This window comes from Zalophus californianus, chromosome 13 (genome assembly GCF_009762305.2).
Source record: "Zalophus californianus isolate mZalCal1 chromosome 13, mZalCal1.pri.v2, whole genome shotgun sequence".
Classification (NCBI taxonomy): domain Eukaryota; kingdom Metazoa; phylum Chordata; class Mammalia; order Carnivora; family Otariidae; genus Zalophus; species Zalophus californianus.
The window spans coordinates 48,674,755-48,700,164 of NC_045607.1; the positions used below are offsets into that span (position 1 = coordinate 48,674,755).

At 39.3% G+C, this 25,410-nt stretch overlaps 1 protein-coding gene across 7 annotated transcripts in view; it reads right to left on the reverse strand.

Moving 5' to 3' along the window:
* The window catches only part of FOCAD (focadhesin), a 310,627-nt gene that overhangs the window by 112,009 nt on the left and 173,208 nt on the right, over positions 1–25,410 (reverse strand). For 6 of the 7 annotated variants that reach the window (XM_027615362.2, XM_027615363.2, XM_027615366.2 and 3 more), the window contains 3 exons: positions 10,844–10,978; positions 7,284–7,334; positions 6,404–6,487 (listed from right to left, as the gene is read on the reverse strand). In XM_027615362.2, coding sequence (XP_027471163.2) covers positions 6,404–6,487; positions 7,284–7,334; positions 10,844–10,978 — 270 coding nt within the window. The remainder of the gene's footprint in view (positions 1–6,403; positions 6,488–7,283; positions 7,335–10,843; positions 10,979–25,410) is intronic. The other variant, XM_027615367.2, reaches the window with a different exon arrangement.

The window sequence follows — 25,410 nt, forward strand, 5'->3', positions numbered from 1 at the left end:
ATGTAAAAAGATTACCACTATTGCAGTTTCTACAAGATACAACTGTCAAGCAATTAATTAAATTTTTAATACTTTCAATGACACACCATCATAATGCCCACATGGAGATAATTAAGCATAAGGGGAGGAAATCAAAATATATAAAAGTGGTTGCTATAACCATAAAGTGCCAGAACCCAGTCATTACCATTAGCCTGTCTCCCGGAGTTATTTTTAGAAATAATTAACAATTCCTGCAGACTGCCTTCTTCATAGGTCCCCAAAGCACTGTTCCATTTAGGAACTGCACTGAGTCAGGATTCTTGCAGGGGGATAAAAGAAAACAGAGAGGAAATGCTTCTCTTAAGTATAATAACCTCAAATCCAATGAAGCCTTTCAACCATAACTAGTGTTCTCTTCACTAGTGAAGGAATAAAAGCAACCTGACTACCCGAGCACTTTCCAAGACATGATTTAATTCTGATTCAATATTGAGTATCTAATTCTCAGAGGACTGCGCCAGCCATAATTACAGAGATAACAATAATGTATGCTCCACATAGGGCAAGATAGCATTTGTGGGTATCAATGCTTACTGGAGAAACTCGGGCACATCCGCAACCCTTTCGGCTCTCACAAGTGGGGGTTTTCCAAGTGTCTCTGGTCTGTGTACATACTGTCAATTGGCCAGGTTTAAAATAACTCCAATCATCAGGAGTTATTTTAGAGATCCTAACCAGTCCCAGTTGCCTAAGAAGATCCACAAAAGGAGTTGGTCCTGGGTTCGTTTGCCTTGCTTCCTTTTTACACATCATAGTACAAATTGAAAATAATATTTGAACAGCATACAGGGGGAAACAGACAACAATGTTTACAGCCCGAGACTACACGGGTAACGCCAGCTACCACACAAGTGTATCAAAGCGCTGGGAAGCTCTGACACATACCCTATGCACAAATGGCAGGAGATTTGGGGAGTTGGAAGGTAAACATGTAAATACCATGAAAATTCAGAGGGCTGGTGAGGATATAGAGGAATCAGAACCCTCCTACTCTGCTGGTGGGAATATAAAATGGCTCAGCCCCCTTGGAAAACAGTATGGCAGTTTCTCAAAAAGTTCAACAGAGTTACTGCACGGTCCAGTAATTCCACTCCTAGCTATAGAACCGGGAGAAATGAAAAATATACAGTCACGTAAAAACTTGCATACGTGTGTGAATGCACTATTCATAATAGCCCCCAAATGGAAGCAACTCAAATGTCCATGATCTGATAAATACATAAACGACATGTGGCTTATCTACACAATGTTATATTATTCTGCCATACAAAGGTGGGAAGTACAGACATGTGCTAGAGATGAATGCACCTTGAAATGATTATGCTAAGTGAAGGAAGCCAGCCACAAAAGACCACATACTATGTGATTTCATTATAGGAAAGGTATGGGTTAGACAAATTGAGGGACAGAAAGTAGATTAACAGTTGCTTAGGGCTGTGGGAAGGGAAAGGGGTGATGGGGATTGACTACTAAGAAAATTCTAAAATTAGATTGTGGTTGCTCTGTGATTAGCTGCACAGATCTTTGAATATACTAAAATCACCGGATTGTACATTTTAAATGGGTGAATTAAACGTAATGAGAATTATAGCTCCATAAAGCTGCTGAATAAGAACAGAAGAAGGGAAAGAGGAAGGTTGGAAGGAAGGCAGGTTATAAGAAGGAGGTAGGAGAGGAAAGGGGTGGGGGGCAGTGGAAGCCGGAAGCTGTCACCACCTTCAGAGGGATCTTAGCTGGTGGAGGAACTATGGCAAATGACCAAGTGCTTCCAATTCCAGAATTATTTAGTGTAAAAGGGATAGGATTATTTTTGCACTTATTTTAGCCCACCCAGTCTTTCAGTTCAGTCAACCTAAATTACTTAAAATGAGTCACAGCACCCAAGCCATCAATATTTCTTAGAAACGATAAAGAAAGACCTACTAGGTTGGAAATAAAAAATAATGATCCACTCATCTATCTTATGTTGTCTAATTTTACATTCACATAACTGGATGCCTATATTAATTTATCTGCCATGTGGTAAAGAGCGTATGTCTGCATCTTACATATGCATATATTTTAACAAAGAAACTACAGATGTACTGTCATTTAAGAAGAGCTGATATAATCTGCTGACTTAGAATGGTGTGATTTGTGTCTTCAAAGGCGAGTTAATTCTCCTGAACATATTCGCACTTATTGTTGGACCTTGGTTTCATTACATTTCCCTCTTCCTCTGCTCATCCCTTAAAGAAATATTTGTTCCAGCTTCTCTATGCTAGCCCCAGGCTTTTCCCTTGCTTTGTGTGTAATGACTGAATAAGATGAATGTGCACACAACTAAGAAAAATCAAGAGAAGTCATATAAAAGAATACCTTTAAAATTATAACATTTTGGTAATTATATTACATTAGCTACTAAAACATCCAAGAAAACTGCACACATATTTAAAATACATATACACATGCATGTGCACACATGTACATACACACACAACTATACCCTTCCAATTATAGCTAAGCTTTGTTGAAAAAACTTAAGTGGAGAGCCAAATAGAAAATGATAAATTACTTTTAGAATCTGCTTCAAATTGAATATTGGAAAGCTTATCCTACAAAATGCCTCCTCTACGGGTTCTGAGCCAGATAACCTTTTAACCGTATTTTCTTGTGTATAACCTATGGAAATCCAGGAGTTTGTGCATAAACACAGGATTTTATTTAGAACACATCAAGTATCTGCATAAATTTATTTAAAAAGAGAAACAGCTTCTGATGAATGCAGTGACATTCACTTAAATGAAAGCCAAACAGGTTAGACCATATTAATACCGACCCAGGATACAGAATGAGTTCTCTTACATTACTCACTTCTAAAATTAACTCCAGAAATCAATAACACAATCTATCTTAAGATCTCTAAAACAAAAAGTTTAATTTTTAAACAACTAAATATTTTTTTAATGAACCCAAGTGAGAGACGAGAATCCATCTTCTACCTAAAGGTTCAGCTGTTACTGATTGTTTCACCAGAATATCAATTCTCTGTATTTTGTTTGTTTTTGTTTTGTTTTATTCGGTTGGGGGGGACATTAAAGAAGGCAGAGAAGGATAAATAGCTAAGCAGAACAAAAAAATACAAACTAAAGGAGAAAAATCATTTGTGTCCATTTTTAATATTGGAATCAACAAGTTCTCAAAAGAGCCCCCTGAAACTTCTTGACCAACTTTAGAGTTGCATGTTTCAAGTGATTAACAATGACGCTTTTACCAACCAACAAAACATATGGATTCATTCAACTTTCCCAGATTATAAAACAGCCTAGTACTTAGTGTATGTCCAATAAATAATTGCTAAACCGATGCAAGTGCGAAGTGTCTATCATTAATAATCCCACAGAACTTCCTAATAACAAACCAATGACAAGAAACATGAGTTAATTGATATTCAAATTCCCTCACTCACATGGTATCTTATTCAGCTCCACTAATCATTGACATTTTCCATCCTACCTTACCTGTAATGTTTCATTCAACCCTAACTGATATCTGCCACTCCTCTAACATCTTTTGTTCTATTAACCTGTGAGCTTTCAACAAGTTTCACGGCTTAAATTGATGCATCGGTCAACAAGAAATCTATGTTTAGTAATTTTAAAGAGACCTAGTACTTACAAAAGTAGCTGAATTATCCACAAAAGTAGCAACGTTGATAAGGATACAATGTATCTTTCTACTGTTTCTTTCTACTTGAAATTCACAGCACTCTCATTAAAAGATTATTTCACAAGTTTCCACAAACGGAGAGAATGTGGATGTACTTCTACTGGAAAGGTACAGAGGTAACCTTCAGTTTTGTGAGTAAGCCTTGGTGCAGAGTGAGTAATCTCCGACAAGGAAGAATCTTTGGTTTTTTACACTGTAGAAGACCCTACCTGGCAGGGACTTTCAAATCATTGAAAATATGGTTTTATAGAAGATGAGCCTCAGTTTTACCTCACTGCTAACGACTACCAGACGGAGGTGGGGACCTGACTCAGTTGTATCCTTAGCTTTTGGGGGCTTGTTTGGGATATGAACACATTGACCATTTGCTGTACTTTTTAGTCCTTAGGTATTCAAACAGCCAAAGGGAAACTCAGTCATCAATAAAAAGAAGAATGCATTGTGCAGCCCTGAAAGCAATAATTCTCCATGAGGAGGCAGGTTGTCTATATCAGAAACTGGAGGTCAAAGATGGACTCTTTTAAATCACTTATGTCCCCTCATCTTAAACCTAATTGAGAATATCCACTAGAGTGAGCCATTGTTACTCTGGCGAATAAGCCGAATCCCAGAAGGGGTAAGGGTAGCAAAAAGGTTGAGAAGCAAGGCAGAAAAAGGATAAATTTTAGAGATTTCCCTTACAGTTCTTCACATTCTAAAGTTGAAAACCCAAGCATATTATAGAAATCCCAACTCTATCACTACCCTTTAAATTGGAAGGTATAAAGAGCTGTATTTATGGCTCCCCAGGGATCAGAGAATATTGAAGAATTAGATTAAGAAAGTATCTAATATCTGCCTGAGCAGAGCACTTACCTGAGCATAAACTAAAAAGCACAATCAGAAACTGAATAGAACTACCAAAGTAGGAACAGATATAAACATATCAATATGTAAAGAGGTAGAGACCAGTCAAGAATATGTGGGAGTTATTTAATGAAACCTACTACTCCAGAGGGAATATTTCATGAATAATAGCTAAAAGTAAAGGTAATTATTACGCTGTGATCTAACTTAGCAATTGCTCGTTAAATTAATAATAATAAGGGCGCCTGGGTGGCTCAGTTGGTTAAGCGACTGCCTTCGGCTCAGGTCATGATCCCAGGGTCCTGGGATCGAGTCCCGCATCGGGCTCCCTGCTCAGCGGGGAGTCTGCTTCTCCCTCTGTCCCTCTTCCCTCTCGCGCTCTCTACCTCTCATTCTCTCTCTCAAATAAATAAATAAAATCTTTAAAAAAAAAAAATTAATAATAATAAAAGGTATCTCTGCAGGTGTTGTAGCCAATTTACTGGTAGTTTGCATACAAAGTTTACAGGTAGCTTTTTTTCCCTTTTTTAAAAGAAGTATTGCTAGTCACCATAGTGCAGTCTGAGTCCCATCGTTTTTAATTTTATGAGTCACAGAATACCTCTCATTGTGATAACCACACAACAAGCTGGCCAATCTGTGTTTGCATCCTCAACATGAGTAATCCTGCCTGACCTAGGATTTGGTTTCACAAGAGCCTTTTATCGGTCCCTCCAATTCAAGTCATTCAACACAAGTCTGCCTTGTTCCTACTGGCATCTAACCTCTGCGTAAACTCAATCCCAAAGAAAAAGTCAACCCATTTGAATGCCTTAGGGTACCAAGAAATTTGTATCAAAACTTCTTAAGCCATTTGACCTAAGGACAGATTCTGGGTAACATTTCACATAACTTCTAACACAATGTTTGCCTTACACTCCAGAGACACTCAAACATTTGTATGCATTTGAATTAGCAGCAACACGAAATGTGAAATCGTACACTTAGCTCCTTAACATTACCAAATAATTTAAAGCTGGTTCTGTCCAGCAGATATTAGAAAAGGCTGTATGTTTTTAATCAATCTTGGGATGCCTGGGTGGCTCAGTCGGTTAAGCATCTGCTTTCGGCTCATGTCATGATCCCAGTATCCTGGGATCGAGTCCCGCATCGGGCTCCTTGCTTGGCAGGGAGCCTGCTTCTTCCTCTGCCTGCCGCTCCCCCTGCTTGTGTGCGCGCTCTCTCTCTCTCTAATAAGTAAATAAAATCTTAAAAAAAATAAAATACATTAAAAAAAAAAAGATAGTGTACCACAATGTGTTAACCCTTAAAAGAGAGATACTTTCCTCATCCAGTTCCCTGGGGCTAACCTATATGTCTTTTTATACTAAACTAAGAAACAGATGTTTCTGGACGGGGCATCTCAATTTTGTATCACAAATAAGGACCTTTGGCTGCACAGGCTGTACCAACCTTAGTCGATGTGGGGCCATGCTTGGATTTAAAGTCTAAGATGGAATACCAACTGGGCAAAGCAGTTGCTATGGGGACACAGATCTTCTGGACCAATAAGCTAGGGGCCTGGGCATGCAGTCCTATACCCAGTCACCTACAGAGACTTTGGGTGCACCATAGGTGGTTTCCATCGGCCTCAAAGAGATTTAAATTCATTATCTGTGAGGTCTAAACCTCTATGGTCTTTTACGGGTTAAACAAAAAATAAATATAAATTCTTATTTTTTATAGAGCACATATTTAGAGTTACATCCATCAGGTAAAAATCTTCTAAGAGAGGAGATACACATAAAGTTATAAAACCCAGGCCTACCTCTTCAGGCAGATGAAGAATGGTGTTTTCTCCCGCACGGAAGTGTGACAAAGATTTATATGCGGCATTTGCCACAACTGGGTCCTAGACAGGGTACGAGTAAGACAAACAAAAGAAACAATACACGTTACACATCAACTCTGGAGGAACGAAGAAAATCTTCCCGCACCAACCTCGAAGTTCTAGAGTCAGTGCTTTGGAAATGATACTCAAGCCTTGCTTACTGTGTCCCGACTAAAAATAGAGAGAGAGAAAACAGCAGTGGGTAGAGAGATCAGAAGTACTCAATTTTTATCCTAGTTTGGACATTAAACATAAAGTAACTCAAAATCGCTCAAGTTACCCATGATGTGGTAGGGTTGGTTGGAAGGAGTATGAGGAAATGGAGTCTGATAGGTTGGAATTAGGTTCTGATTCTCCAGCTACTAACCAGGAAAGTCAGCCCTTGGGAATCTCAGCTCCTACACTCTTGAATCTAGTAGTCTAGTAGAACATCACTGACAGACACCCTCTTCTCTGTACTCCTTGATTGGAAATGATACCTAAAAAAATGAACTGGACTTTCTGTTTGCTTGATGTACTTGATGGTGGGGGAGGGGCAAAGCAGGAAAGGGGAAGGGCCATTAAAAAAAAAATGACACAATGACAGCAGTCTCTCTTCCCATCTGTCAGCTTCACAAAGTAATGAAGTGCACTTCATGACAAAAATGTGTTAACGGGCATAAATTGAGAAGAATTTCTAAAACCTAAACTCATTAATGTCACAGTTCTTTTAATATTGTGAAGCCATCATTTCGAGTTATATTTTTTATTTCAAGAGTCTTATTTCACAGTTCTTTCTCAGCTTGGTTCCGTTTCACCGACACCCTTGTGATAGTACCTTGTTTTGAGTGTGGGTCCAGAGGAAGCTGAGGACTTGAACTTTAAAATTCTGAAAAATCAATAAACATCACAATAAATTGTTAAGATGAAGACAAAACTGGGAACAATCCAAAGTAGCAAACAGTGAAAATTAACTCACTCAAAAGTATACCACTAGTGATTGACTTAATCGATATTTAGCCATCATTCATAAAGTGAAAATACTCAGAGAGAGATGCATCATGGAAACACATGGACATTTTAAACACAGTATGTTAATATTAAATTTAGAAACCTAACCATTTTTTGGCTGACCTCTCAAGTCCTACCTAGTACAGATTTCACTCCCCTCTTTCATGCCACTGTTTCTGATCCTCTACCCAGAAGACAGTACTCACTTCACCAAGTGGCCATATGGCCCATGGCACACTCTAGCATCCAATATGATAATCTGTGTATGTCATTAACTCCCTACTAGATTTACACTCTTTAGGACAGTGACTGTCTTTTGCATTTCAAAAGCCTGGACCATAAAGTCCAGAAAAATAAAGGACATAAAGGCCAGTTCCTCAAGTGACAAATACTTAATAAGTAATAAGCTTAAAAAGCCATTTATCTTCCAATATTGGCTCAATGTCGTCTTCACTTCAATCACATCTAACTTCTTGCCCTCCTAAGTCATAAAAGGTTCTATACCTCCTTGTCTTTGTATATTCTAATTCTCAGACCTCAATGAAAAGCAACATTTTTTTAAATTCTTTAAGAACTTAGTCTAATAGCACCAACTAAGTAAGGTTTCATTCAACTCCTTCTAGAATGCTAGTCACGTCCACCACCATACTCTCGTAGCCCTCTGATTGAGTGTACTCATCAAATGTTATTATAGTTATTATTGCTTATATCCAACTCTTTTGCCAACTTTTGAGCTTTTGGAAGGCAGAGACTGACAATAGGGTGTAATGAGAAAACAGAGGCTATGGAGCTAAATGTCCTGGGCTTAAACATCAGCCTTTGTTTAGAAACTACAACATTATTCAAGCTCCTTGTCTGGCAGGTAGCAGGTACTCAATAAATATTTAATGAATGGATGTACCTCTCAAAACCTCAGATTCTTTAGCTCTAAAATGAAAATAATACCTTCCTATGAGATATTAGAACGAATTGGTATAAAGTAATGAGAAGAGTGGTGGGAATATAATAGGTACTTAAAAAGAATATCTATTATGTATTAGAATTTCTAAAGCCTAGGACAGTTTCACTAAATATATTCTGAGTCAATGAATGGATGTACAAGCACTTAGCAAAGCCATTCAGAAAATACACTAATTGAAACATGGTCTCTATTTGCAACAAGCTTATAGTTTAATGGGGAAAATAATATATATACATATACCTGTAGCATAAAACGGAAATAAATGTTCTTAGAACAGTATAAAGAATCAAGTCTATAGCAACAGACCCCTGCTTGCACAAAAAATTTGCAAAAAAAAGCAATTCTGACAGAGAGAAGAACATGCACAGAGGAAAAGAAATAGAAAAGTTTGGAGACAGAAAAAAACCATTCCAAGCGGTTTAGTTTTCCTGGAGTGCAGGAGGCAGAAAGGTAGAGTGAGACCGGATTCTAAAAGGCCTGGTTGGTTAGGTATCGAGAGGTTGGACTCCATTTTAGGCCAACACAAGACGCTGAGGTTCCTGGGAAGAACAATGACCAAAGAAATGCTCTGGGAAAATTATATCCAAACTCTAAGCAGTTAACAGAGAACACATTATTTAAATACGCATAGGGAGAGAGAAAAGAGGGAGGGAGAAAGGAAGGGACTGGGGCTGAGAGAGGGGGAGATGGGGGAAAAGAGAGGGACAGGGAGAGACAGAGAAAGAGCCAGCCAGACAGAACGAGACAGATGGACAGAGGTCTCTCTCCACATTTCCTGACTTCTGCTTCCAAGTGGACTATGGTTACTAAAGGGCTCTCTCTCTTACTGGGAGGAAATTGATGGATAGAATGGCTCCAAAGCTGTCTTATCTGAGCAACAGAGGAACCTTAGTATTAACATAAGCATGAAGATAAACCAAAATAAGACACCAGTGGACAAGAATGTAAATCTGAAGAAGAAAAAAAAATCAAGTGTTACCCCTCAGCACACACCCACCCACACCCACCCACCCACACACACACACACACAAATTTTACAGCCATTGGTAAGCAAACAAAAGAAACCAACACAAAAACCAGTCCATAAATTAACCTGTAATAAAATCTGAATAAGTCAAAGTACAAGCAATACACAGGTATATGAGTTCAGTCCTTGAAAACAGAAAATAGATATACACAACACGTCCTCACTTTGGCTTTTAGTCTTAGCTCTTTGTCAGTAGCCCAGCAGACTTTCGGACAACGTAAGTGTATATATCATAATAGTCTCCATAAAAAAGACTTTTGGTGAACTATATACTCCAGGAGTCTCAAACTGATTCTTTTTTTTTTTAATACCCTAAAACAAAAACTCAAATATGAGAATAAACTCATCCCATACTGGTTGAATCACTCATTCAGTAACTACTCACTGAATGTATGTTATGTGCCAGGCACTATGCCAGGTACTGTATCCTCAGGAAGGACAAATTTGATTTTATTCGCTGTGCAGCATTAAGAATGATTAGAAGAAGTATTATCTTATAATCCTGCCTTATCACATAATCTAAAGCATGTAAGGGACTATTATTGGATTCTTGTGGGGGCGGCAGTTTATCTGTGAAGCACTAAATCAAACTAAAAGTTCACGAAGATTTCAAGTGAAAATCAATTGCTGCGCTTTAATGGAAAAAGAGAAAGGGTAAGCATGAGTGGGAATATGGCTACAAAAGTGTAGACATAAATGAATTCACCACTCTCTCATTTTGCCCATTTCAAGAAGAGATAATACAGAAAACGTTAAACAGAATATATGAACCTTATAGCAAAGCATCTTCCACCAAGTGTTTGAGTTTACTGCAATGACAAATACCAAGCAGCTCACAAAGTTATTTTCCTCTCCTAAGATAGTCTGATTTTACAATCACCCTCATTGTACAGATGTATATAGGAAATGTGAACTAACGTGTAAAAATCATATCTTTATGGGAAACGTAGAAGCAAAACATAAATGACAATATGTCTATACTATATGGGAGATTCTGCCCTGCCCCATTAAAGTCTTTGTATTTTTTTAGAACTAAAAACACTAATCAAATGAATTTAAACTTTTGGCCTCCGGAATTCCATTATTTTAGAAACCCTATACTTTTAACATACCGACTTTTAATTTTATTTATTACATACTGACTTTTTAAAATCTTGGCTATATTCTCATAATAAAAACTTGATATCCTTTATGTAAATAAACACTAAAGACACAGAATTGATAAGGGTGGATAGTCTCCCATTCCTAGCAGTCCATAAAGATATCATGTCCTTAGAACAAAAAGTGTTAAAGGATTTTTGGCAAACAAAGAGTATGAGTATCTTTTTCCCTAAGTCATTATAAAGCCCATGTCTTTTCAATGTAGAAAGAGAAAATGTATTGACCTCCAAATGCATACCTCATATTCAGCCGTATTGACTGTTAAGGAAGGAACGAGAGAAAACAGTTCACTGAGGGTCTTCAAAATGAGAGGTCTCGTGTCACAGCTGAGCTTTGGGGAGAGTGCATTCCAAGTTGAGCGAATGCAAACGACCTGTGAAGCAAATGAAAGAGTCAATGCCTAACAAAATCCCAACTGATAGGAGGCCCTTAGTACCGAGTACTATCTTTCATTATAAGGAAACCAGGAAAGAACAAGAACATTCCCAGAAGGTAAGACTTGGTAAGGTATCACTCCTCAAAAGAAATGATTTAAACCAATATAAACTGTGGTTGAAGAAGATCCAGCCTGACTCACATGACAGCTTCTTTACTACTTTATTTTGCTAACCAAGGAACTAAAACTCTCCCACGTGTACACGTGCATGCATGCCCCTGCGCACACGCGAGTTAGATTAGCTATGTATGTTGTTGAAGAACCATTCTCTGAAACAAAGGGTAAGATAATGTTAGAACATTTCTAAAGGCAGGTATCTGCAGCTTTTGTAGTTTTTCAGGCCTGCTGAAATTGTGTCAGCATTCGGAAAATTGAGATGTTAATATATATAAATTGAACATGCTCAAATCATCTTACAAACATTTAAAGGAGGCAGGAGAAGAGCTGTATTATGTAAAATAATAATTTGGGCACCTGGCTGGCTCAGCTGGTAGAGTGAGCAACTCTTGATCTGGGTGGTTGTAAGTTCAAGCCCCAGGTTGGGCAGAGAGCTTACTAACTAACCTAACTAACCAAATAAATAAAATACTTTAAAACTTTGCTTTAAAAGTCACTTCAGATTCTTTAAGAGGCTGTTAAATGACAAAATAAAACTACAGCCCAACAAAAATTTTTTTTTAACTCGACCCAATTTTCTTTTTTTTTTTTTTTCCGACCCAATTTTCTAAACCAAGTGTTCTTAGTTCATTTTACTATCTGATTTTCTGGAGAATCAAATGTCTTCTTAAATTTGATTCCAACTACAACAGATGATTTCTTCACTTAGAGATACTTTATTAACATTTTAAACTCAGGCAAGAAGAGTGCCAACAGAGATCAATTAGATTGAGTTTAACAAGGATCAATCTTTCTAAAATACTCCCATCTCTTCTCTTAAGCTTCAATTAATGCAGACAATTTATCTCTATCTACAAACATAAATTACTTAGGAAAAACTACATAAGGAAGTAAGTGAAAAAATGTCAAAGATAAATGAATAATATATACTTAAGGACACAGATTAAGGAGAGGCTTGAAGAGGAAACCGCAGAAGGAGTATCTCAAACACTTGGATTTGATGCTTTTGCTCTTATTTTCTTCTTCCCATGAAACAGCAGAAAAGTGTTCTTTGGCTTGGAACCCACTACAACTTTCTATCGAATTCACATTTACTAAGGGGAATACTGTGTGACAGGCATGTCAGTAGGCATGTTTATACAAAGTAGCACTAATATTACAAATCATCGGTATTTGCAATCAAAAGATAAACGAATTCTTTCAAAGCTATCAATTCAACATTGAGTATATGCCCAGAGTGGCATAAAGTACCAAGTGGAACAATGAAATATAAAACACAACCTAACATCTCAAAGAATTTAGCACCTACTGAAAAGGAAGAGAATGTATATAATTCTAAATTATCAGGAAGCAAAAGGTATATGATTGAATTTTAAACTGTGTTCAAAAGCAAAGAGTTTCAGGAGGAACCAAGGAGTAAAGTGCTGTCTGGGCGTGGGGGTCAGAGAGAACATCAAGAGCCAGGAAGCCTAGAGGTAGGACTAGAAGAAGGAATAGACAGAAATCAGGTAGATACTCCCTGAGCAAGTGGAAAGCATAGGTCAAAACACACAGAAAGCGTGTTGTAGGTGCAAAACTGGTATGCAAAGTACCAGTGAGGGAAGGCTGACAGATCAGAGAGGACCTAGGATCCCAAAATGAGTTTGAATCAGAATCAAAAAAGAAGAGGAAGCCTCTAGCGGTTTCTGAGCTGGGGAACAATCAAAATGAAAATGCAACCTTTGCAAGAATCTTCTGGTGGTCTTAGAGCCAGAGTCAAAGCAGTCACCCAACCTCGTTAATTCCTATGTCTCACTGGTCCCCCCAACACATACAGAGCCTCAAACGTTTCCCCCAAATCTCATGCTCAGTGTACTCACTAATTGTTCACGCTTTCTCTTCACTTTAAATGCCCATCTGATTCCAACGGAGGGGGTTTCAAGACCCAGTTGAAACCCCGATTCCACAATTAAGCTTTCTCTTACCGTTCAAGCCCCCCTTTTATCCCTGTCTTTCTTCCACCGTCTAACACTTAAAGCTCTGCACCATCCAATTTAGCATTTAATTATACACTGTCTAGTATTATTCACGATTTTCGTGAACGTAAGTTGTCTCCTCAAGTAGATATTAAGTTCTTTGAAGATAATGATCATGTCTCATAGTTCTCATTCCCCACTCACCTAGCATGGTACTAAGAATATAACAGATTATCAGTACTTATCAACTATTCATGGTGCTGGAACCTGAGGAATGTTAAATCTGAGATGGAGAATAAAAGAATTAAAAGAACCTGGAGAGGGCGCCTGGGTGGCTCGGTCGTTAAGTGTCTGCCTTCGGCTCAGGTCATGATCCCAGGGTCCTGGGATAGAGCCCCGCATCGGGCTCCCTGCTCCGCGGGAAGTCTGCTTCTCCCTCTCCCACTCCCCCTGCTTGTGTTCCCTCTCTCACTGTGTCTCTCTGTCAAACAAACAAACAAACAAAAAATGAACCTGGAGAACGAATTGGGAAGGGGAAGGTTTTGCAACTAAAGACCCAGGTGAATAAAAAGTAACATTAAAAAAAGGAGGGCGGGGCTCCTGGGTGGCTGAATTGGTTAAGCGTCTGCCTTTGGCTCAGGTTCTGGGATTGAGTCCTGCATCGGGCTGGGCTCTCTGCTCAGTGGGGAGTCTGCTTTTCCCTCTCCCTCTGCTGCTCCCCCTGCTTGTGCTCTCTCTCTCTGTCAAATAAATAAATAAAATCTTAAAAAAAAAAAAAAAGGGCCTTGCCCTTTCCGTAGGGGCTGGGTGGGCAGGAAGGCTACATCCTCCAAGTTTATTCAAGGATTCGCAGAACTTTTTTTAAAAAAGTCTCCTTTCTAGAAAGTTTGAAAGCGAAGGCCTAAAATGGTACTGTACATATGGACCATGAGAAGCTATTTCAGAACCACAGCCGCAAGTGTGGCCTTAGATGGGAGCAAGGTGTACCTGCAGGGAATACTTATAAACCTAGGCTTGCCCCCATAATCAGAAGCAGGGAAGCCTCTAGTAAAGAAGGCTGCTTTCTTGGACCTTCCCAACCCTGGGCTATTCTTGACACTACATGGCAGAGATCTCCTGGCCCTGAGGGCTCCTTGAATTTAATCTACTACCATCTTGCTATATCCATCTCCTGGAACCCTGTGGATCTGATCCACTATCCTCGTGACCCGTACAATCTATTGAATTATATCAGATTAGTCAGGCTCATGGTCCTGGCCTTTACGGGCTTGTTCTGCCTCTACTGTTCATTACCCAATCACTTGTCTGTTCAAAAAACAAATTGACTTCTGGCTCTAGGAATGGGATGGGCCACACCTGAAGTGACTAATAAAGAAGGAAATTCTGCTCTATATAGCTGAGCTGGGAAGGAAAAAAGGTAGGGGTGGGAGCATGGGAAGAGGGTGGTGGTGTTAATTACCTAGTGCCAGAAACAAAGAGGCAAATTACTACACTGAGGGACTGTAAGAAAGTTGTCAGTTTCCATAATCTAATAGCTTGTGTTTCAATGTCCACGGGAAAAGAGGAGACACTGCCTTTATCCCTACAGAAGGCAGGAAGTTGGAACTGAGACCCTCAGGGTGCCTGGGTGATGCAGTTGGTTATGTGTCCAACTCTTGGTTTCAGCTCAGGTAGTGATCTCGATCGAGGTAATGATCTCAGGGTCATGTTCTTAGGGTCCTGAGATAAAGCCCCCCCGACGGCCTCTATTCTCAGTGGGAGTCTGCTTAAGACTCTCTCTCCCTCTCCCTCTGCTCCCTCCACTTGTGTATGCTCTCTCTCTAAAATAAAATAAATAAACTTAAAAGAAAAAAAAACCCACACAAAAAACTAGCACCTTCAAAAGAGCGGACTCCTTAGCCTAATGGCTGGACTAAAAACCACTGAGCTGAGACACTAACATAAAAGACAGCAGTGAGCTAGGGGGCATCTGGATCACTCCCAAAGGATATTCCTATAAAGCACAACCCAAAATGGTTCACAGAGAAAAATGAAATAAAATAATCTCCTCTAAAAAGGAGTTCATGATAAAAAATTTTTCAAAAAACTATGGCACAGTCCAACATGAAAAAATCAACAAAAACAAGAAACAGCAGGACTAACCTTCTAAGACCTTCAGATAACAGAACAGCAACACAAAAGTACTTCTAAGAATTAAAAAGATTTCAGACAAGGCATTTAATTGCCAGTAAAAGAATACGGCATGATGGAAAAGAAGAACCAAATCTGGAAAAGAACCAAATAAGATCTCCAGAAATGAAGAATATAATTACTGAAATTATTAACCCAACAGATAGAAAGTTATCCTAAATATAGACCAGAGAGATTTGAGTTATAAAACATAAAAAGAAATTCAAAGTCAGGTAGTATCAATAAGAGGTGGTCTTTCTGATATTTATCAAGAGTTCCTAAAGGAGATTCATTTGAGAAGGGCCCTGAGAGAAGGGGTTGATTCCAGGACTGGACTAAGAAAAATATAACTTAAGTTTGGAGCATCTTATGCTGCCAGAAGTAGGGAAGTGTTCAAAAATGGATGTGGACTTGTTGAAAGGACATAGGGGCCAATCTCAAAGTGTTCCCAATGGTCAAATAAAAACCCCTAAGTCCACAGAGGCGGAAATAGATAAATAAATAAGAAAGAAGGAACAGCTCTTCCTTACAGAAAAATTCCGATTGATAAATGTAGAAGCAATGAAAGGAAAAAAATCACCAATAGACAAACACCAGAGGAATAATTGTCACAGACAAGATCTGTTGGTGGATGTCAAAATTAGGGGGCAAAAGTGTGAGGGCAAACAGGACAACTAGATAGTCTCAAGGTATCTCCTCCAAAAATGGGTTAATTACAGAAGAAAGAACAGTAACTGTGATGTGGAGAAACCCGTTAACCAAGTAATTGAGGCTAACATCACCAAGTGATGAAGGTTAATATCACCAGTAATAAAACATATCAACTCCATGTACTCCTGATAAGATACACTGAGAAATACTACTTCTGGAGTATTCTTGTCAAAAAAATGCATAAGCTCCATCTAATCATGAGGAAACACTACATACACCCAAATCGAAGGACATTTTACCAAAGACCTAACTAGGACTCTTCGAAAGGATCAGCATCGTGAAAAGTAGAGAAGACTGAGGAAGTGGCACAGATGGGAAGAACTAGGTAAATTGACAACTCAGTGCAACATGAGACCCTGGATTGGATCCTGGAACAGAAAAAGGACTTTAGTGGGAAAACTATGAAGCCTGAATAAAGTCCATAATTCAGTTCATAGCATTACACCAACGTTAATTTCTTAGATTGGATGGTTGTGCTACAATTCACCTAAAGTGTACAATTCGATGGTTTTCAGTATGATACAAAGTTGCATGACCATCATCACAATCGATTTGATCATTCATCCCTCATTTCCCCCCAGCCCACCCAATCCTAGGCAACCATAAATCTACTTTTTGTCTGTATAAATTTGCTTTTTCTAGACCTTTTCTAGAAAGGAAATAATACAATATATGGTCTTCTGTTATGGGCTTCTTTCAATTAGCATATTGCTTTTAAGGTTCATCCAATGCGTAGTATGTATTGGTATTTAGTCTTTTTCATTGCTAAATAATATGCCATTCTATGTGTATGTATCTCTGTACTATTTTTTGAAACCTTTCTGTAAGTTTAAAATTATTTCAAAATAAAAAACAGGAACACAAATAAAAAAAGAACCACTTAAAAAAATAGTGGCTAAGAATTTCCAAAGTCAGAGAAAGGCATTAATTCTCTAAGTCATCAGCAAGAGAAATAAAAATAAGCTTATGTCTATATACATTATAAGATGTCTGTTTAGCACCAAAAGCAAAGAGACATCAAAGCTAAATAGGCAAAAAAAGAGACTATCAAAAAATAGAGACTGTTGGGACGCTTGGGTGGCTCAGTCAGTTAAGTGTCTGCCTTCAGCTCAGGTCATGATCTCAGGGTCCTGGGATCAAGTCCCACATCGGTCTCCTCGCTCAGCAGGGAGCCTGCTTCTCTCTCTGCCTGCCGCCCCCTGCCCCGCCCCCTCGCTTGTGCGCTCTCTTGCTTTCTCTGACAAATAAGGAAATAAAATCTTTTTTAAAAATTAAAAAAAAATAGAGACTGTCTACAAAGGAACAGTTTAGAATAACAACAGACCAAAATTAACAAGACCAGAGACCATGCAATAACATCTTAAAGGTCTGAGGAAACTATCAGCCTATAATACTGAATCCATCATTCACTAGTAAGGGCAAAAGAAACAAGAATATATGAATGAAATTAAATAGAACACCTACACATTAAGCACATTATAGCATATGAATATTTACGTACATATTACTCAGAACACGTTGCTCAGTTTGTCTATGAGTTTTGGAGAATACATCCCATTCTAAGTGCTTACATTATGCGTATTTTATTGCCGTTTGTGTTTCTCGGGGAGAAGGACACCTTCGCCCCGTCATTGTTCCCCTAGAATCTTAGCAACACTAAACGGCACAGATTAAGAGGAAAGACCCTGGGCAGCGTGGTACACTCGAAAGAGCACATGACTGGAGTCAAAAACCCCAGGCTCTCCCATTTGGTAGCTGAGTGACTCCGGCAAAGTCATTAATCTCCTTCAATCTGTTTCCCCGGCTGCAAAACGGAAATAATAGTAGCAACACCCGCTCTATACAGCACAAGGTTACCAGTAAAGGCAATGTTGAGACGACTGTATGCAAACGTGCTTCACATCCTGTAAAAGAAGGTCATTGCTGTTATAACCAGTGGGGAGAAAATCACGAATCCCCAAAGAATCAAAGCCTTTGCGTCTAATTCTTATGCCGTAAGAACGACTTTGCTCCTTCACAGAGGAACAGAGGGCTATCTTCTAATTTTGCTTCCAAAAGCTATTTCTAGAAATTCCTGGGAACAGCCTATTCCTTTTGTCCTGATGCTTTCTTCCAAGAGAGGGGAAGCTTTATAAGAAAAACCCTCGGGCAAGGAAAACTGCCTTATTTGCCCTTTTCATAATGAAGGTAAAAGAAACTGCCTTCAAAATTAAAGGACTCAAGTCATCATCATGCAGTGAAGTCCTCTTGAGCTAATTCAGCACACACAATTCATAAAACAGGATGCTTCTGTTACCAAAATACAAGAATGGGGGTTACAAGGGAGTTTAAGCAGACACAATCAACGGGGCAGGAACAATGAGAAATATAACACTTTCTTACCCTAATAATATGGGGTTAAAGGTTATAAGTATAAAAAAAAATGACCAGCACAGGTTTATTTAAGTATTTTTGCAGTCCTTTCATGGTCTGAGACTAGTTTATGACCAAGGCAGTGTCAGAGAAAAATAACTGAAATAAATACTGAGTTGCCTTTTTAAAAGTCCTTTATAATCGAAAGGACAGTAATTCCAATGACTTTCTATTACGGTTGCTCAGTTTCTGTCCTGTTCATGGCAAATAACGTAGAAGCACGTATCTAAATTCCAAACTGTGGCTCAGTAAATCAAAAAATATTTGTACTTTCTGCCCTCATATTAATCCCTAACCTCTCTATGCCATCTCCAAAAGAGCCACCACAGAGACCTTTTGAATTATGCTGTATTTCTGGAAAACTGGCAGTTTGTAGTGCAGACTGATAATTCTAGTATCTGAATAGAAGGGGCTTAGGACTGTGTAAGTGACACAAGCAACAACAGAGAGGCATTTATTAAACAGACTGATCTAGGCTATCAAGCCACCCAAGGGACTCGCTACTCAGTGGCCAGGGATTTTAAGTTTCTCTTTTATTCCCCCACGTGAGAAGTTGCAGCTTTCCGAGCTACCTCCCTATAGGGAACAGTATCTTCTGATGCAAACTCCACTGATTTCTCGGCATGAACAGAAAGAATGACACAAAGAGCTCCCTGAAGGGGCGCTCACTTTTCAGTTTTGCTAGATTCTGTCCGGATTAATTAACTACTTCCTGTTGGACATTCTTCTGGCCTGCACTAGCAAACTCACAGTAAGAATGTGTCAGAAATATCCTTTGATAACAAAATGATTAGTGCTTTATTCCCTCCCCGCCAAATAACCAGAGGGAATCTTTTTTTTTTTAAAGGTCAGTCCTTTCCACTGTGCAGATAAATGGAGGTTCGATTTCAAGGTAGTAAAGAAAAATAAGAGAAATTCAATCAAAATAGCTTAAAATTTAAAAAAAAAGTCAAATTGCTAAAAAGTTGCTCAGCAGATCCAGAACGGAAAGCCAAGCAAACTCAGTATCTACCAGCAACAGGAGTAAAATATCCCCTATCTAAATTTTGAAAAGGGCGAAAGGGACTAATATGAGTGCACTGTAGAAAGAGCTTGAGAAACAGTTTAGTGTCATTACATACTGAAAGACCAACAAGCTAGGCATCAAAAATAATGCATAAATTAAGCAATCACTACAGAGGCTCTAAAAACACTTTACAGAACAATTCTAAATGGCACAGATGAAGCTTTTAGAAATACCTACTGAGTTCAGTCCCCTTTACAATGATGGAGCTCCATGAAAACATTTCTCAATAACCAATGCTGCCATTACTGAAATGTAGCCTGATTCCACGTTCACGTTCACAAAATGGTTCTTCTATCCTCCTCCACCCGCTCTGTGTATCCACAGATTTGAGGATAACCCAACTGATGAATTCCTTGTGGGTAACAATAGTGAAGATCAGTCTTACATGCCTGAATGACTCAAAAAGATTCATCTACAACCTCCTGATAACAAGGAAGACCCGTACCTGGGACACCTTCCCAAAGAAACAAATATGCTCCTGTTTAATGGAAACTGAAGGCAACACCTGTAATCTACAAGCGCGAGAGAACAAGAATTTGGCAGGCCTTCTTTAGGAATTATTTGTTCTTTCGTGCAAAAAAGCCACTGAATTACGACGAAAATGGCTCCCCTTCAAAAGGTTTTAACAAGTACAAACCGCTTTTCCTTCCCGACAAATGCAGTAGCTAGCACAGTGCTTGGCATATAAAGGTACGCCCCTCAAAAAAATTTAAAAAGTGTTGAACGAATGAATGGTGTGAATTGGAAGTAGAGAATGCTGGCGAGAACAGGGCTGGAGATTTTTCTGTCAAGCACCAGAGAGTGAATGTTTTAGGCTTTGAGGGCCACCCATCCTGTCACTAACCACTCCACTCTGCTGCTGCGTCACGAGAGCACCACTGATTAGGACAACACATATATACTGCAAATATGGGTAATCAGTACACATAAGGGGTAAGAAAGAAAACCAAAAAACGGCGAAGCATCAGAAATGGCACGACTTGTGTAGAAGAGAGGAATGGTGACTTAATTAAGAAATGCATCCTTAAAATCATTATTGTGAACCGTCCCTTTGGTTGATGCCCTAGAGGTTTCACACCTCAGAAAATGACCTAAGAAATATTTACAGTAAGCAGAAATAGGCCATCCTTTTATACAGTGGCGAGAAGGCCGTTCTGGAGAGTTGGAAAAGGAGACACGGCATGATTTCAGGCAGATAAATGCTGGGGGAAGAGTACAGTGAGGGTGAAGATCTGGCAATGTCCTCACTTAAAACTAACCACATTGGCCTCTCCCATAGAATGTCTTCCAATTCCTCGTGTGCCCCAGTCTGTACACTGCAGCTTGAATGAATTCGTCATTGCAAACTGTAAATGCTACTCCCTGGACTCAAGTCTCCCGAGAGAGAGCAAATCGAAACCACTCCTCGGCAAACACCAAGGAGTTCAAAAATTGAAATTATATGCGAGAACTCCACGAGTCTAAATGAGCTATTAATGTCTTCTTAAATTATTCTCAGCAGTCTACTTTGCACCTGAATAATTATACCAGAAAATCCAGAAAAACATCAGCACTCCAGCAATGGTAAAGGAACTTTTCAAGAAAAGAAGCTACAATTGCTGGGGGAGAGAGCAGATAGATCGTTGATTTTTTCTTTTTTTTAAGATTTAATTTATTTATTTGACAGAGAGAGACAGCGAGAGAGGGAGCACAAGCAGGGGGAATGGGAGAGGGAGAAGCAGGCTTCCTGCAAAGAAGGGAGCCCGATGCGGGGCTCGATCCCAGGACCCTGGGATCATGACCTGAGCCGAAGGCAGATGCTTAACGACTGAGCCACCCAGGCGCCCCAGATCGTTGATTTTCAAGGGTCCACCTGCCACGGAAAGGAATATTAAGACAATGAGGAAACAAAGGGCACCACAAGAAAGTGCAGAGGCTACTTTTAGGCAAATAGGCTTGAGTGATGGAATGCAGAAAGGGTCACAATGATCCCCAGGCTGAATAGAGATGGGCCTATCGGAGGACCCATCTCAAAACAGCAATAGGCCTGAACTGACCAATGGGCTACTTACAACCAGGCATGGGTTGCCAAAAAAGGGAAAATTCCAAATGTCACCATACCTCATCTTCCCTCTTTTTTTTTTTTTTAAAGATTTATTTATTTGAAAGAGAGAGAGAGACAGAGAGGATGAGCCAGGGATATATTTTATATATATATATATATATATATATATATATATAGAGAGAGAGAGAGAGAGAGAGAGAGAGAGAGAGAATATAGGGGCACTTGGGTGGCTCAGTCGGTTAAGCCTTTGGCTCAGGTCATGATCTGGGAATCATGGGATCAAGCCCTGCCCGGGCTCCCTGCTCAGCAGGGAGTTTGCTTCTCCCTCACCCTCTGCTCCTCCCCCTGGCTTGTGCTCTCTCTCAAATAAATTAAAATCTTTGGGAAAAAAAATAAGAATATAGAAATGCAATGCTAACCCCCCAAATTCTTCTCAAACCTAATTGTCCATTTGTAACAGAAATGTACATCTGCTAAATAATAAAGATTAAGACACAAAAAACACTGATCACAGTGTGGTTTACAATATAAAAAAAAAAATCAAAACAAATCAGTAAATAATTTAAGTATCCCACAACAGGAAATATAGCCATGTGCTCACACAAGTCAATGCAGAAGTAGATTACTAACATGACTTGGTGCTCATGGTAAACTGCTAGCTGAAAGAACAGATTACAAAAGAATATATAACACATCGCTCTAACATAGTATGATCTCTTTTTTTGTTCTATACCTGTGGCTTAGAGGTGATTTTTAATCTTTCCCTCAGTTATAATTTATGACTTTCCTACTACATACATATAATACTTGAGTCATATTTTAAAAGAAATATATATCCATTTTATGCATTTGGGCCTCAATCATTTTTCTACAGTTAAAATTTATTTGATTCTCCCATTTCCCTATAGCTTGCATAAAGATTTAAAAAAAAAAGATTTTTTTCATATGACACCAAAATTAGTGTATTTTTAAAATGACATTTGGCAAAGTGGTCATTCTTTGGTAAAAAGTGAGATTTATGTTTCTTCCTTCCACCCGCCTAAATTAATATTTTACAGGGAAATCTGAAAGTTTACGATAGCTGTTCTTCCCCTACAAAATGGGAGCCAAACATTTTGGCTTCCACCACACCTGGGAAACCTAATATAATTCCAAAGGTTTCCTTAAACATCCTCACTGCCAGGCAGGATTGCTCCTCCTGCTACAAAGCATAAGCTAGGAATTAACAGCTATTCCCACCACATCAAATAAATATATGGCTGGTGATAACTATACAACCCATAAACACATGCCAGGAAAATAATACTGCACAAAGCTGGAAAAATTCTGAGCAGATGGACTCAAGAGCTTCCTGTAGGGTCTCAAAGGAAATAATAGCCAGTGGTACCAAAAGAGTGTAGATTTAACATGCTACAACATGGATGAACCTTGAAAACATTATGCTGTATGAAAGAAGCCAGTCACAAAATACCACATATTGTAGGACGCCATTTATATGAAACAGAAAACAGGCAAATCTATAGAGCCAGGAAGTAGATTATCGGTTGTATAGGATGGAGGGTGGGGGGTGAGCGGGGGAGGGATGGAGTTAATGTGGGGGTGACAGCTAAAGGGTACAGTTTCTTTGCGGGGTGATGAAAATGTTCTAAACTTGACCGTGGTGATGGTTATCTCTGAATATACATACCATCAAATTATGAACTTTACACGGGTGAATTGTACTGTGTGTGAATTTTGTCTCAGAACTTTTTACCAAAAAAAAAAAAAAAAAAAAGTTTAGATTTAGTGTGGTCCTACTTGCACCAGGGGAACAAATATTTTGGTATCCCCCAACTCTAGGTTCAAACCTCGCCCCTGCCACTAATTAGCTGTATTAACTTCAGTTTCCTCATCTGTAAAATGAAGGATAGTGTTTGTGTTGGTCAGGATTCTCCAGAGGCACAGAACCAATCGGAGGTTATAGATAGTCGGATGGATGGATGGATGGAGAGACAGAGAGAGAGAGAGAGAGAGAGAGAGAGAGAGATTTACTACAATCTGCTGTCAGCAACCTGACGAACCAGGAAAGCTGATGGTATAATTCAGTCCAAGGCCATAGGTCCGAGAACCGGGGAGTGAGAAGTCTCAGAGTCCGAAGGCCCGAGAACCAGGAGCCCTGAAGTTCAAGGACAGGAGGCAACGGCTGTCCCAGCTTAAGAAGAGAATTTGCGCATTCTTTGCCTTTTGGTTCCACTCCCAGCCCTCCATGGATTGGATGATGCGGCTCACATATTCATGAGGGAGGATCCCTTTTGTCAGTCTGATTCGAATGCTAATCTTTACCAGAAACGCCCTCGCAGACACACCCAAAGATAATGTGTTTTATCAGTTATCTGGGCATCCCATACATCAGTCAAATTAACACATAAAATTAGCCATCACAGCACTAATACCAACCTCACAAGGTTACTCTGACGATTTTTGTTTTAAGACTTAGGATAGTACTGGGCAAGGGGTAAGGGCTCAGCCAATGTTTACTTTTGGCATCAGTATTAAGATTATATTCTGGGGGCACCTGGTTGGCTCAGTCAGTGGAGCATGTGACTCTGAGTTTGAGCCCCAGGTTAGGTGTAGAGATTACTTAAAAATAAAATCTTAAAAAAAAAAAAAAGATTATATTCCAGTTTTAACTCTTTACCTTGGGTAATTTTCTAAAGATGGACCAGACATGAGACCCCTATCCATTTTCCAGCACAGGGCTGACTGTGCTTCATCAGAATTCTACTTCCATGCTCATCACTCAGCTTTCTACTTGAATCAACTCCTTTTCTGGGTCTGAGGAGTATGGATGCATAAGGTGTTCATTTGGCATCTGCTTCATCTAATTGGCTGTGCTTCCCATAAAACTCCCATCCCATTGTTTGGAGAATGCTCCCAGGCAGAGCGGAAGAAATAAAGAGATTTTATAAAAGCTCTTGTCTCTCCTTCACGCTCTTTTCTCTTCACTCATTTGTAGTGGACTTATGGCTGCTCAAGGGAGGGGCTGAAGCTAACATGGCCCCGCGGAAGGAAAAGAGGAACACCAGGAGGTTGACTGTTTCCTCCTGGGTTGGCTTTCCTTTTACATGTGATGAAAGGGAAATAGAGGCGATGTGGACGAATCCTTTGTCCCTCTGTAGCCTACCCTCCAGGTGAGGGGAAGAAGGTCAGACAGGAGTAGAACCTCCACACAGGAGTGAGTATGCATTTCTCTGCAGTGGCTTCTGAAGTTTTGAGTCTCAGAAACCTAGTGTAACCACGAACGTCTAGACGGGGCACAGGAGGCTAAGGAGAGAGCACCCAACACGATCACCGAATAGCGACATCCTAGCGTGAAGTCCCAGGGGGCGACCCAGAAGCGTCTACTTGAGTGTACAAGGGTTGGAGGCCTTCCCACTTTTCCTTCCCACAACTCCCCCAGGCATACACTACAAGAAAGAAAGTAAATGTCAATGTAGAATTTTTATTGCAGTAATAATAATAATGTTTGAGATCTCCTTGTGTTCTCCCATTTATTACAATGTATCATATGCTTTATTCTCAGCTGTCACCAAATCATCAGTAATGCCTACCTCTGTTAGCAGTTGCAAAAGGCTCACATTTAGTGCGTAAATAAAAGAATAAAGTTACAATGATCAACCATATTTTCCAAAGTAACTAAAGATATATGTGAAAAATTCATATCCTATGTAGAAAAAAGTATAGGGAAAGCAACACTCCCATATAATGCTGGTCAGAGTTAAAAAGGGAGAAATCAAAAAACAAAAACAAACAAAATAAAAGGGGGAAATCTTTATGGATGGTAATACATACCCTTGGGCTAGCAATTCCATTTCTAAAAACTTATTCAAAGGAAATAATTAGAGATGTATGTTAA